This window comes from Chrysemys picta, chromosome 7 (genome assembly GCF_011386835.1).
Source record: "Chrysemys picta bellii isolate R12L10 chromosome 7, ASM1138683v2, whole genome shotgun sequence".
Classification (NCBI taxonomy): domain Eukaryota; kingdom Metazoa; phylum Chordata; order Testudines; family Emydidae; genus Chrysemys; species Chrysemys picta.
The window spans coordinates 105,444,124-105,459,427 of NC_088797.1; the positions used below are offsets into that span (position 1 = coordinate 105,444,124).

The window sequence follows — 15,304 nt, forward strand, 5'->3', positions numbered from 1 at the left end:
CGCTGGGGGGGGCGCAAAAGGGGTTGCGACGACCCGGCAGGGCCGCCGATGGGGGGGTGCAAAAAGGGCAGCGACATTCAAGCAAAAGAAGTAGCTGCATCGGGGCTGCGATTTAAAAGGGCCCAGGGCTCTAGCTACCGCTGCTGCCCCTTTTGCGGCAGCGGCAGCTGGAGCCCCAGGCCCTTTAAATCGCCGCTGGAGCCCCAGGTGGTGCAGACCAAGCAGTGCAGATGGTCTGGCTGGGGGACGCTGACCCCAGCCCTGCCCCTTCTGCCTGAGGTCCCGGCCCTTCCGGGGGGTTCAGAGCTGGCCCCGTACCAGTAAGAGCTCCATTTTACTTTCACCCCTGCTATGCAAGAAAAGGCAGTCTGACTAACCAACATAGGTGGTAAGAAGGGGCTGAGAGGACATAGGGCTGGCGGCGCCTGATATACTGACGCATGAGTGCGGCACTCCAGGGGGTGCCACAGCTGGCCCTATGGACCACATGCCTGTTATAGAATAATTCTGAAAATATCATGGATAGACAGCATACCCAATGAAAAATACTAGAGATGGCTGTAACTCAGCAAACATTAGTTAGAGATCTTTTGAAAAGAAAGATTCAATTTGCAGGGCACATTTTATGAAGTTCAGCAAGGGATGCATGTTTATAGGCACTGGAAGGAAAAGTTGATGGCAGAAGAACATGAAGCAGAAAAATAAGATCTTGGATGGACGATGTGGTATCCTGGGTCGAGCAAAAAGAGATTAGCAGAGGATTATATAGAATGGGCTACCATAGTTGTAAACCTCCAGTAATGGGGATTCCACATAAGAAGTAGTAATATATAATAAGCTATCTTGTTTTAAAACTGTCTAAAAATACAGCAGACTAGACATTTTAAGTAAATAACTTGTGATCTTCTTAAATGTGTGTACACAAAAACATCCTACTCACTCATCACTTCTTTTTTTTTTTTTATTAAATCAAAGCCGTTGAAGATCTACAAACCCCACCACCTCCAAACCTCAGCTGACACTTTGTTAATATAAGCAACCTTGTGTTGCTAATGCTGTCACCCTTGTCCTCTCTTCATTATGTTCAACATCCATCTGTTGCATCTTCTTGCTATTTAGTACTCTGGGATGCAACAGAGAAATCTGAAATTTTAGGAATTAATATTTCTGAAAACATCAAAACAAAAAGTTGTCAGCTACATAAACTAAAATGGATAAAGGAATCTTTAAAATATTTAGAAATAAATATTGTAGACATTGCTTCTCAAACTTTTTTTTTTTTTTTTTTTAAACTGGCGAGCCCTTTCACACAGCAAACCCCCGGAGTGCTACCCGCTTGTTAATATCACTTTTCATAGCAGACTTACTAGCACAGACTTCACAGCAGACTTAGCTACCTGGAAGGCATGTACTCACAACCCCCATGTAATAACCTTGTGACCCCCTCAAGGGTCATGACCCCCAGTTTGAGAACCCCTGTATGTAGAGAAACAAAAACTTTTTAAGCCAAATTATCTTCCACTGTGGAATAAAATAATAAAAGGCATAGAGAAATGGAATACATATGAAATTTCTTGGCTAGGTAGGGTAGCCTTGATAAAGATGACTTTCCTACCACAAGTACTATTTTTTTTCAGTGCATCTCTGTTGGTAACCCTGACATTACATTAACAACATAGCAGAATGCACTCTTAAAATACATATGGAAACATACAAGACAAAGGATGAGTTCTACAGTTTTGTAAAAGCCTGTAAAATGGGGCGGACTAGCTTTTCCCTAATTCATTCGGCTTATTGTTATTATTATTATTATTATTTATTATGCATCACAACTAAAATATGTGATCAACCAGGTTAACAAAGAATAGGCTTGGCAGAATTCAAATTTTTTTGTAAATAATGTCAACAAAGATCAATGTTTATTTTAAAGTATATTTTAATGTTTCTGCATTTAAATTTTCACAGTTGTGCGAAATTATGAAGGGGTGACAGACAATGGGAGTGTCAGACAACAATTACCGAATGACAGTAGATTCAAAAGCTAAAGCTTTAACTGCTAAAACACAAATTGTCAAAATCACATGTCCAAATACACTTATTTTGGAAGGAAATTATTAAAGAGATTCATCTCATGATAAAATGCCAGCTTCTTAGAGCTCCCCGACCTGCTTACTTAATGCTCCAGTAAAGAATCTACATTTTAAACAGAATGACAAAATTAAGTTATTTTTTATTGTTAGCAGTAAGACTTTGATTGCACATTGTTGGAAAAATGTGACACTTCTTCCTATGGAATTGTGGTATAGTAAAATATGGATTGTTCTTATAATAGAAAAACTTTCATACCAAGTACATAATATACAAGAGAAGCTCCAGAAACAGGATAGATATTTAGTTTTTGGTCACCCTATTTAGTGTACACAGAGGAGCATGCCAACAAGCCAGAATATTTATCTAGGTTCTTTGAATATTAACCTGATCCTGAATAAGTAATCAGTAATGTACAATATACTATGTTGATATTTTATTGTAACTTTGTCTTAATAAAAAGTTACCCCCCCCAAAAAAAGTATGGGTGAGAGTGCATCAGTGGAGTTAGAGGGAACAGAGAAATATTCAGGATTTTGTGAGTATGAATCTTACCCGTAACTGACCCAAAGAATTAAATGCTTCCTTACTTGTTGTTGTGTTATTTGGTGATGCAGTTTCATTCTGCGCTGAAGCTTCAACAAGTAGAAAACTAATACAAATGATCAAGACTGAATTGGACTGTTCCATCATGGATCTGTAAAGCAAAGAAAATATGGAAAAAAATATAAGGCAAATTATTAATGTTTTCCTCTTAAAACAGGGTAAAAAAATCATTCATAATCTACAATAGATTTAAAACATGTTTTATTCTCTCCTGTGTTCTTATTGTTTAATCTTAATCTATGATGGAAGAGGAAAAACAACCAAGCACATGTATTAATTAGAAATTCTTTTAAAATAATTCAACAAAAGATTTATTAGCTAGCATTCAGTATTACACAAGACCCTCACTACCATAGACAGGGCCGGCTCCAAGCAGCCAAAACCAAAAAAAAAAAAAAAAGCCGCGATCGCGATCTAAAAAAAGCCGCAATCGCGATCTGCGGCGGCAATTCAGCGGGAGGTCCTTCACTCCCAGGCGGAGTGAGGGACCATCCGCCGAATTGCCGCCGAATACCTGGAACTGCCGCCCCTGTCCGGAACGGCCGCCCCAAGCACCTGCTTGAGAAGCTGGTGCCTGGAGCCGGCCCTGACCATAGAATCAGATGTGAAAAGCTACTGGAAAGTAATAAAAAACACATTTTGAGAACTGTAGTGGAGCGGTCACCCCGTTTCAGTTAGGAAGGGGTTAAAAGCAGCCAAGGGAGGCTGGTTGGTAGTCAGCCACAGGTGTGGTTGCACCCAATTAGGGCACAGCTGGCCCTGATAAAAGGGAAGGCTGAGGGAGTGAGAGAAGACTCTTGCTCCAGCTGAGAAGCAGGGAGGACCAGGCTGCCTGGGAGAGCAAGCAGGGTACCTGAGGCAGAGCAGGGCTGGGGAAAGGCAGGCAGAGCTGAGGAGCTCTGGCCTGGCGAGTCCCCAGGCTGAGGCCTTGCTAAAGGCCAAGGGAGGTTCTAGGGCTGCAGGGAGGCAGCTGGGGCTGGAAAGGCAGCAGGTCCAAACCCCCTTGCCGATGATGAGTGGCCACTTCAGATTGCAGTTTACCCCTGAGGGAAGGGGCTAGATGAGGACTGGCAGTGGGTCACTGAGGCAAGGTGGGCTTAGGGGACTGGGGTTCCCCAGGGAGGGGAGACCCAGAGTGTGGGGGCACTGCTGTGGGGCAGCACCCCAAGGTAGGAGTGCCCGCTGTGGTACAAGAACCTGTAAGCAAAGATCTTCAGGATCTCAGCAGAGAAAAGCAAAACAAGAACCAATGGCTGGCAGCTGAAGCTAGACTAACTAAAATAAGAAATAAAACACTCATTTTTAACAGGGGGGATGAGTAACCCCTAGAACAAACTACGATGGGAACTGGTGGATTCCCCATCTCGCGATGACTTCTAAACACTACTGGATGTCTTTCTGGGTAGATATGCTTTAGTCAAACACAAGCTATTGGACTTAATACATGGGTAACAGGTAAAAAATTTATAGTATATGTTATACAAGAGGTCAAACTACATGATCTAATGCAGTGGTTTTCAAACTTTTTTTCTGGTGACCCAGTTGAAGAAACTTATTGATGCCTGTGACCCAACAGAGCTGGGGATGAGGGATTTGAGTGTGGGAGGGGGCTCAGGGCTGGGGGTGCAGGCTCTGAGGTGGGGTCAAGGATGAGGAGTTTGGGGTGGAGGAGGGAGCTCTGGGCTTGGAGTGCGGGGTTGGAGCATGGGCTTACTTCCGGCGGTTCCCGGTCAGTGGCGCAGCTGGGGTGCAGAGGCAGGTCTGGCTCCTAGGTGGAAGCGCGCAAGCAGCTCCACGTGGCTCTCGCCCGCAAGCACCACCCCCCCAGCCAGTGCTCGGGGCAGGGGCAGCGTGCGGAGCCCCGTGGCCGTGCCTGCCTAGGAGCCAGACCTGCTGCTGCCCGTTTCCGGGGTGCAGCACGGTGTCAGAACAGTTAGGGACTACTCGTTTTTACTGGTTGCTGAGCAAGGTGACCCAGTGCCTTGCATTCCACGACCCAGTACTGGGTTGTGACCTGAAGCTTGAAAACCACTGATCTAGTGGTCCCTTCCAGCATTGATTCATAGAGTATAAACAACTGAACAAGCGTTACAATACCCCTGACATTTTGTACTGGTCAGCTAAGCAAAGTGGTCAGTAAGTCAATGGATCTGTCTGCCCAAAGTCAATCTATCTGTCTAAGGATTTCCCCAGTGTGGCAGAATCCTAGAGCAGTGCATTGGGTGCACCTCCTAGCCTTTTGTGTAAAAAGCATAGCCAGGAGTAAGGCGATGTGCCTGAGGCATCTCTGGTCCCAATGATTCACAGCTGCCAAATAGCCCTTTAGAGTTGTGAGTTGCTGGTACAACTTTGAGCAACCCAAAACAACCACCTTGGAACAGGTGGCTTCAGCTTCAAATTACATCTTCTACAGGATGCAAACTTACACATACACTATTACCCATAGTTGTTTAAAATGGAGGCATTATCAAAGTGGAATGTTTTCTTGTCATTGTGAAGCCACAGGACTTGAAAAGAGTAAGAACTACACTTCTACTGTTCAGTTTACTGGTTATCTGCAAAACTGGTTGACATGTCTGTAAAAGTAATAGCTCCATTTGCTGAGCCTTATCATATTAAGTTTCAAAATATTTTCCTTTCGAAAATGTTCAGTTGTAAAATAACAGCTGAAAATCTAGCAGTTTTAAAATAATTTAATTGAAGGCTTTCAAATAAAGAGAAGTTCAGATTTACTGGCTTCAGAAAAAAAATCTCAACTGGTGCATAAGAGATGGATAGGGATTAATGCTCCACTATCAGTTATGAAAACTTCCTGTCTCTCTGAAGATGAGAAACAAAGTCAGGAAAGAAACTTAGTTGCGGAAGGGTATAAGTGCATAGCTCAGAGCCAAGGGCTGTGACCCATAAATATTACATCAGCTGTGAGTGCTATCTGGACTTGGGAAAAAGCTTCAACCAAAATATTGTTAGAGTTTAGGTAGAAGTTTTCTTTAGAGTTCCCTGTTCATTGATAATCTCAATAATTACAGGATAAGATGAAACTCCAGAATTATTCAATTATCAACCTTTCTTAAAATACACACTTAAAAAAAAAAACAACCCACACACAACTTCTCCCCTCCCCACAAACAGCAAAACATATATATTTACACAGGGAGATACAGCCCAATGGTGTATCTCTGCAACAAGTCCTAAAGTTATTATGACACCAATGAGGAATACTGCAAAACAACCACCCTGGAAACCACATCATAATGATAATCGCTAATGTCACAGAATTACAGAAAATACTATACAGTAGTGACTAAAGTTTCAGTAATTGGCAATGGAAAAATACTAACAACTTAAATCCTTATAATTAATAACATGACGTTAACCAACATAAAGTCTTTGGTTTCAGTGTAAGATTCATCTAAAGTAATCTCTTTGAGGAGGCTTGACTATATAACAAGGTACTATATAACTTTCACAGTATCTGCCTTACTCTGGGCTGTCTCATAGGCTATTCAGGGGTCAACCTTACTTACCCTCCCTATTTCACTATACTCAAGAGTGATTAAAATGTGACAGTGATCTGTTGGAAATCGTGGTGGTCCACAAACCAAATGGAGACAAGAATTAATGCTGTTAAACTGAAAAAAATCTGGACTAATGTGAATACTTTAATAATTATTTATTTCAGTTTAAACTGCTATTTAAAACATTCTTAGAATCCCAGACTACAAAACTTTTGAGGAAGTAGTATAATTTATATAAATTAATGTACAAAGCAGAAATTTAGCCTAGTACTCTCCATATGCAGCCACACTTTAACCTGGACCATGACAAAGGCAAGTTATTCACCTCTGTGCCGAATGACCACTGTTGCAGTTCTCATTGAACCTAGAGACAAGCAATATTTACAACAATCCAATAAGCAAATAAACTCAGTATTCATGTCAGATTAGGAACGGCAGCTGATTCCCATTATCCCAGGAGTTTTTGTCATACTGTTCCTATGACATTACATTCGCAATGTGTTGCATACAGCCATATTAGCAATGTTACTCAGTTGAGAAGAGGAATAAAAAGAGAAACACATTTTGTTCCACTGAACTTTGAAGAAGACTTCAAGTGTAGCAACATTTTCATCAACTCAGGAAATACAAGTTGTCCATATACTTTTTCAGAAGAGGGCACTATATCTACAGTCTAGGAAAAAGGGCTCAAATCACACACAAGCATACCAATATCCTCCAATATCTTGTACGTAGTATTATGCTACATAGGCTCATTTTTATGAGTAATGCCTATCAAAAATTATGCAGAGATTGTTGTTTATTTAAATCAAAACACCATTCTGTTTTTTTTTATTATGTGTTCAGTTTTGACAGCAATTTGTATTACTGCTTAGGATTTGCCAAAATAAATTGTAATATTCAAGATCCACTGATATCACCTAACCTAAGATACCAAGATATCACTTCTTGGAATAGACTGAAAGATCTGTTTCTTTGCAACCTGCATGCTGCAATGTAAATAGTCTGTTACATACCTTCTCTGCCAGCTCATGCCCTCTCCCCATGCAAAGGAGACCCAAAATGTAGAAAACTGTGTGGCCCCGAAGCTGCTGGTTTCCTCTGCATTCCATGCCCTCCAGTGGGAATGATTTAGTAGCTCAGGGAAGTGATAGGTGGCATGGCTCTCCTTTCTCCTGATATCCAAGGGAAAGTTTCACAGAGAGCAACAGGGTTTATTAAGAGTTAATGCTGCCCTGACATCCCTGGCAGGACAGTGTCAGCATAAACAACTCCCTTGGGAATTTTCCTGTGGATTTTCAAGGGGATGATGCCACTGTTTTCACTCTAAACTCATGCAGAAGAGCATCTGGAGGTTACAGAAAGGGGGGCAGGACACTGACTGGGATCAATTCCACTTCCTCTTGATAGATTTTTTGGGGTGTTTGATTTGATTCAGTTTTCTGTTCTTTCATTCCCAGTGTGATCCAACCTCCTCAAACCTTCCCTAATCATTAGAGGCCCCACCTAGCATCACTAAGGCCTGGTGATTGGGGGGGGGGGGAGGAGAATCGATCTAAGTTACGCAACAAGTACTTAGACGTACTTAGACACCGTGGTGTCTTCACTGCGGTGAGTCGACTGTTGCCGCTCCCCCATCGACTCCGCCTGCACCTCTTGCGGCAGTGGAGTACAGGAGTCAATGGGAGAGCACTTGGGGATCGATCACTGCCCGCCGATCCGGCAGGTAGTGTAGACATACCCTAAGGATCATCAGCAAAAACTCCAACTTCAGAGGAAAGACAGACTGATGGTTATAATCATTACAAGTTCCTCTCTCCCAGATATCACAAATTAGGTGCCAAAACTCTTAAACAACCAGCAGCAATATGAAATCTGCAAAGTTAAATTCCATCAAAACAACAATGAAGTGCTACAGAAGAGTTCCTATATTGACAAGAAAACATGCAACTGTGGTTACTAAAGAATGTTTTTATTAATTATTAATTTTTAGTTAGACAGAAGGACAGAAAAAATAACAGATGCTGCAAAAACAATCAATGCATTTCCACTATCTTATAGAGAATTAAGGGAAAGATAAAACATCCACTGAATTTTGTCCTTGGGTATGAGACGGTAAGCCCACTGCAATATGATACAGTTTAAAGCTTCATGTTTAAGAATAATCCAAGTTTATGCTTTTACAGTGTCAACATATAAAAAATAATTACTAATAGTTCTCGTATCCATTCCTAAAGCGTCTTGAGAACTTAATGGATCTGGCTGGAACAATAATTTTAAAAATAATAAAGCTATAAGTGTATGACAAAGCAGATAAAAAGGGTCATTAAGAATCATCTTACATTTTCTTTTCTCTCCTACACGCTTGCTCATACCTCCTTGTATATAAATTCTTTGACTATGAGTATACTAAACATAGTGAGGATAAATGCTTACTTTTTTGTGCCAATTTATCCTATAGTTTCAATACACAAACAGATTTATCATGAACACTGGTCTATTCTCTCACAGTCCATTCTTAGATTAGATAGGGTTACCATATTTTGTGCCTCCAAATGGAGGACACTCCACAGGCCCCGGCCCCGCCCCCCGGCCCCGGCCCCCAGCCCCGCCCACGCCCCAACTCCGCCCCTTCCCCAAAGTCTCCGCCCCCTCCCCTGCTTCCCGCGAACATTTAATTCGCGGGAAGCCTGAAGCAGGTAAGGTGGAGTGTGGGGGGAGGAGGCGCGGCCCAGGCTGGCCCCCCGGCGGCTCCAGCCTGGGTTGGCTCGGGCCCTGGGGTGCCGGCCCCGGCCGACCACCCCCGGCCCGCCCAGCACTGCCGGCCTCCGGCGGCCCGGCGCACCCCCCGGCTCCCGGCCCCGCGGGCCCGGCCCGGCTCCTGGCCCTGCGGCCCAGCGGACCCCCCGGCCCCGCGGCCCACCCGGCCCAGCAGACCCCCCGGCTCCCGGCCCCGCGGATCCGGACCGGCTCGCGGGCCCGCAGACCCCCCAGCTCCCGGCCCCGCGGGCCCGGAGCGGCTCCCGGCCCCGCGGCCCCCCCCGGCTCCTGGCCCCGCGGCCCCGCGGACCCCCCGGCCCCGGCCCGGCCCTGCGGCCCCGCGGACCCCCCGGCTCGGCCCCGCACCGGCCCCGGCCAAAGAGGCCCCGGCCGAGCCCTCCCGATTTTCCCGGACGTGCCCGGCTTTTGGGGATTTCCCCCCGGACGGGGATTTGAGCCCCCAAAAGCCGGACATGTCCGGGAAAACTAATCACACAACGGCCTTTTACAAGATGGATAAGCATTCACATGCTGCTTTCCTGTGAGGACTCTGAATTAGATTTTGTCTTGTTTTGATCTGATGGAGTAAGCAGCCTGTAGCAGTGCTCTAAGTTATTTTGAAATATTCTATTGACATTTGGCTTTCAAAAATTGGATTAACTAGGTCTAATTGGATGTCTAGTTAAATTGACTCCTTTGATAGAATCATACAATATATTCACCATGGAGAACATATTGCTATTGATCATATGAAGGTTTAAATCCAGACTACTTGAGGGCAAAACTTACATTGACTCAACTTGCCACACTTGCATCTTAATTTACCACTTCATATTGTCCTTTCTTGCTATGGAGATGTGTACTAGGATGAGAAGGACTTCCTGGAAGAAACAAGCAGTAACTACCCGATAAGGATATATATTAAGTCCATTATTCTACACAGAAAAACTTGCTAGATTATTGAAAATTCCAGCATTTAGTGCAATGAATACCCCAATGGAACTTGGTATTTATTCTGGATGTCATCCACTCCATAAAAAAAAAAAAAAAACAACCCTATATGAGGCTACATTACATTTATCATTACACATGGCCTACCCGAAATATACATTTCAGCAAGTTAGCACTATAATGCAACATGATGCTAAAGTTAAAAACTCTACACATAGAATAGTAGACATTAGATATTTCTGCAGTTCCTCAACTTGAAATGAAGCCAGGGATAAAGGTGGAGTCAGTAGGTAAACTGCTGGAGCTTCCATGAGTGAATATGATGAATTCTACAGTTGATTAACTTCTCTTTTACTTTACATGGTCAGTAAAGAAATCTTCTATCCATCGTAGCTTCAGCTAATTTGTTTTAGCACTTACAATGACTTCTCTTGAATACCTTTGAAAAGCAATTGACATCTGACACTAATAAAGGTGCTGGCAGGTTTTCAAAACATTTGATGAGAATAAGGAACAGCAGAGTGTATACAGAAAGCGTTGTATTTATAGCTGCACCCACTCTCCTGAGCATGATGGGAAGTAAAATTTCACTCGGTTAATCTTGGGGATTTCAGTTTCATAAGAGAAACCAAGAAATGGGGGGAAATGATTGCACAATTTGTAGCAGTCAGGAGGGCTGCAACTGAATTGTAGCAGACTTACTGTGAACGTAATGCTGTCTTAAAACACACCTTTCATGACAGGCTGGTGTACAAAGTGAGGCAATACAGAAATAGTGTGTATCTGAGCATGGTTTCACATGCCAGAAGGCTGTGGAAATTACTGCAAGGAAATCCCAAGTGCTGAATTTATTTACAAAAAGTGTACAAGACAGCAGAATTTTCAAGATAAACCAAAGGTACTCAGGAATATTGCATCTTGTGGCACGCTGGCTCAGTGAGAAGTAATGTATTGGTATAAAGGCCTGAAATGCTGATTGTGTTTCCAAAAAAAAAAAAAAAAAAAAAAAATGAAGTCACCTGCAGACAGAAGAAAATGCCTGTAAGAAAGACTGTCACTGGCAAATGAGAAAAACAACTAATGAAAGTATAGCAAGAAAAAGGGATTTCCATTTCCTAACCTCAGAGCAAGAAGACTAGAGAGAGAAGACACCTACCCTCACAATGTAATGGCTTTTCCAAAGATCCAGGGCCGGTGCAAGGAAGTTTCGCGTCCTAGGAGAAACTTCCACCTTGCGCCCCCACCCCCAGCCCTGCGGCAGCTCCCCAGCCCTGCGGCAGCTCCCCCTGGCCCCCCGGGGAGCCGTGCGGCAGCTCCCCACCCCAGCTCACCTCTGCTCCGCCTCCTCCCCGAGCACACCGCCCCCACTCTAATTCTCCTCCCCTCCCAGGCTTGCGGCGCCAAACAGATGATTGGTGCCGCAAGCCTGGGAGGCAGGAGAAGTGGAGCAGTGACGGTGTGCTTAGGGAGGGGGCGTAGCAGAGGTGAGCTGGGGTGGGGAGCCCTGCGGCAGCTCCCCCTCCGCCGCCCTGAGGCATCCCCCCGCCCCACGGCAGCTCCTCACCCCCTCGGCCCGGGGAGCCGTGCGGCAGCTCCCCACCCCAGCGCCGCAAGCCTGGGAGGCGGGAGAAGTGGAGCGGCCGCTGCACTGGGAGAGGGAGTCTGAGCCGCACATGTCAGTGTGCTGCCAGCAGCCTAGCCCAGGAATGCTGTAAAAAATAAATTGGGGGCACCGCTTTTTGGCGCCCCCAAATCTTGGCGCCCTAGGCAACCGCCTAGTTTGCCTTAATGGTAGCATCGGCCCTGCATAGATCCAGGGGAAGGTGAGCTCCACTTTAAAGGACTGCCAGTTTGTGTGGAAGCAGATATAGGAAATGCATTAATGGTTGTATCAGGATGCAGTACATTATAGTCTTTATAGAGCACATCAGGGTATACTCAGTCTTTTCTTGAATGTTACAGAGTTGTTCTGTGGACATTCATAGGGTACCTAGAGACCATGCTGCGGATTCGGGTGGTGTAGATTTAACTCCATGGAAAAAACAATATTCCCACTTTTTGTGCTGAAGAATGATTAGCCATCTCAACTGGGTCAGTGTCTTAAAAAGATTTAAAGTTTGCCAGCAATTGCCAGGAAAACCACAGTTGAAAAGATCTAATTGGTGTCTTACTGAAACATACTTCTGTTTTTGATGAACTGCATAGCATGATAAAAATCACTGTGAAGCCAATAATTACACAGTGTAGCCAACCAAAATCATGCAAGTGAAGCATAGCACGCAAAATCTTGATACAACCTAACAGAGGATTAGAGTGTTAGAATTCACAGAGATGTGAAGTTTTTCAGAGCTCTGCTGAGTATTTGGATCATGTGAATGTTCCCAATTGTCTTCACCTGGCATCAGCAAGCATCAAAGTGGATACCTCAGTTCCAAAAAACTGGAGTCAGTTACATTATTTTCAAGGATTACTCATCAGGCTACAGAACTGAATGGTCTTTGTTACCTGACAGATGAAGTATAAATATTGGGCTTGGGCAAAGGCATGTCACAGAGTTTTTTTAAAAGGCTAAGAATTTTTTGATAGCTGTTCTCATGCTGATCTTGATTTGGTATTTCAGTGGGCATGTGGTGTGTCCCATAGGAGGGAAAAGTCATAACTCACATTATACTGACAGAGGAGGAAAATCAGTTGGCAAAAGGACACTAGACAAAGCAAAAATAAAAAATGAATGAATTGGATGGGAAGCAGTGGACATGAATATCTGAGCTCCTGACAAATCAGTCACCCACACCTACCTTTGATGGAAACTGGGTGAAACCTAGTCTTACTGAAGTTGATTGGAACTTGGCTTTTGATTTTCCATTTTGCCAAAATTTCAACCTGTATCTGGTTTCCAGAAGAACGTAAAAGTGAGATTCTATTTTTAACTGCCCTAAGATGGAGAGATCACATTATGTGGCAACACAGAGACTCGTATGGATTCTTTCTGCCATTCAAGCCTGGAAAGAATTTGCTAGCTAATATTTTTCTAGTTCAGTGAAGACTCGCCTGCGAAGGCTTCACACATAAGAAAATAGGCAGATCAAATAGCTTTTCAATCTGGTGCTGAATGTGAAAACAGCAGGAAAATGAGATCTTATGTAGTATTATTCCAGATGACTATAGCTATCAATTCCATAGAGCTGGTTGAAAATAATCCCAAAACAAACAGCTCCCCACCCTGTACCCTTGCAGTATGTCAATGCATACTAGTAAATTTTCAGTGCACAGCAGCAAGGTCCACCTGACAGTTAGTGCACAGCACACTGGAGCACTTTAGATCTACACCCCCAACTTGCCAGACTGTAGGTGTTTGTGTAGACATGGCCTGAATGCTTATTTGTCACACTCTGGCTTAGTGCATGTGATCATTATCCACCATAGAGACTGGCCCCAGCTACTATAACAGATTACTACTAAAAAGCAACAGAGGGTCCTGTGGCACCTTTAAGACTAACAGAAGTATTGGGAGCATAAGCTTTCGTGGGTAAGAACCTCACTTCTTCAGATGCAAGTAATGGAAATTTCCAGAGGCAGGTATAAATCAGTATGGAGATAACGAGGTTAGTTCAATCAGGGAGGGTGAGGTGCTCTGCTAGCAGTTGAGGTGTGAACACCAAGGGAGGAGAAACTGCTTCTGTAGTTGGATAGCCATTCACAGTCTTTGTTTAATCCTGATCTGATGGTGTCAAATTTGCAAATGAACTGGAGCTCAGCAATTTCTCTTTGGAGTCTGGTCCTGAAGTTTTTTTTGCTGTAAGATGGCTACCTTTACATCTGCTATTGTGTGGCCAGGTAGGTTGAAGTGTTCTCCTACAGGTTTTTGTATATTGCCATTCCTGATATCTGACTTGTGTCCATTTATCCTCTTGCGTAGTGACTGTCCAGTTTGGCCAATGTACATAGCAGAGGGGCACTGCTGGCATATGATGGCATATATAACATTGGCGGACATGCAGGTGAATGAGCTGGTGATGTTGTAGCTGATCTGGTTAGGTCCTGTGATGGTGTTGCTGGTGTAGATATGTGGGCAGAGTTGGCATCGAGGTTTGTTGCCTGGGTTGGTTCCTGAGTTAGCGTTGTTATGGTGCGGTGTGTGGTTGCTGGTGAGAATATGCTTAAGGTTGGCGGGTTGTCTGTGGGCGAGGACTGGCCTGCCTCCCAAGGTCTGTGAAAGTGAGGGATCATTGTCCAGGATGGGTTGTAGATCACTGATGATGCGTTGGAGAGGTTTAAGCTGAGGACTGTAGGTGATGGCCAGTGGAGTTCTGTTGGTTTCTTTTTTGGGCTTGTCTTGTAGCAGGAGGTTTCTGGGTACACGTCTGGCTCTGTTGATTTGTTTCTTTATTTCCTTGTGTGCGTATCGTAGTTTTGAGAATGCTTGGTGAAGATCTTGTAGGTGTTGGTCTCTGTCTGAGGGGTTGGAGCAGATGCGGTTGTACCTCAGCGCTTGGCTGTAGACGATGGATCGTGTGATGTATCCGGGGTGGAAGCTGGAGGCATGAAGGTAGGCGTAGCGGTCGGTGGGTTTTCGGTATAGGGTGGTGGTAACGTGGCCATCGCTTATTTGTACTGTGGTGTCTAGGAAGTGGACCTCCCATGTAGATTGGACCAGGCTGAGGTTGATGGTGGGGTGGAAGCTGTTGAAATCATTGTGGAATTCTTCCAGGATCTCCTTCCCATGGGTCCAGATGATGAAGATATCATTAATGTAGCGTAGGTAGAGAAGGGGCATGAGTGGACGAGAGCTGAGGAAGCGTTGTTCCAGGTCAGCCATAAAAATGTTGCCATATTGTGGGGCCATGGGGGTGCCCATAGCGGTGCCACTGGTCACTTCAGGACCAGACTCCAAAGAGAAACTGCTGAGCTCCAGTTCATTTGCAAATTTGACACCATCAGATCAGGATTAAACAAAGACTGTGAATGGCTATCCAACTACAGAAGCAGTTTCTCCTCCCTTGGTGTTCACACCTCAACTGCTAGCAGAGCACCTCACCCTCCCTGATTGAACTAACCTCGTTATCTCCATACTGATTTATACCTGCCTCTGGGAATTTCCATTACTTGCATCTGAAGAAGTGAGGTTCTTACCCATGAAAGCTTATGCTCCCAATACTTCTGTTAGTCTCAAAGGTGCCACAGGACCCTCTGTTGCTTTTTACAGATTCAGACTAACATGGCTACCCCTCTGATAGATTACTACTAGTTAGCAGCTGAAGGACCTCTGCTGATGATGGTGGTGTATATGTAACCCACACACCTCCTAGGTATGGTGTACTGGCACCGAGACCACTTAGAGAGAGAGATTAATGAGTGCTCTACAGCCTTAGCCAACAGCC

The 15,304-nt window shown here is 44.4% G+C and overlaps 1 protein-coding gene across 5 annotated transcripts in view; it reads right to left on the bottom strand.

Annotated features, from left to right (window-relative positions):
• Positions 1-15,304, bottom strand: part of PTPRE (protein tyrosine phosphatase receptor type E) — a 243,335-nt gene that overhangs the window by 89,743 nt on the left and 138,288 nt on the right. For all 5 annotated transcript variants that reach the window (XM_042856720.2, XM_008169760.4, XM_042856719.2 and 2 more), the window contains one exon: positions 2,679-2,785. In XM_042856720.2, the coding sequence (XP_042712654.2) occupies positions 2,679-2,785 (107 nt within the window). Of the gene's footprint in view, positions 1-2,678; positions 2,786-15,304 lie in introns of those variants that run through there.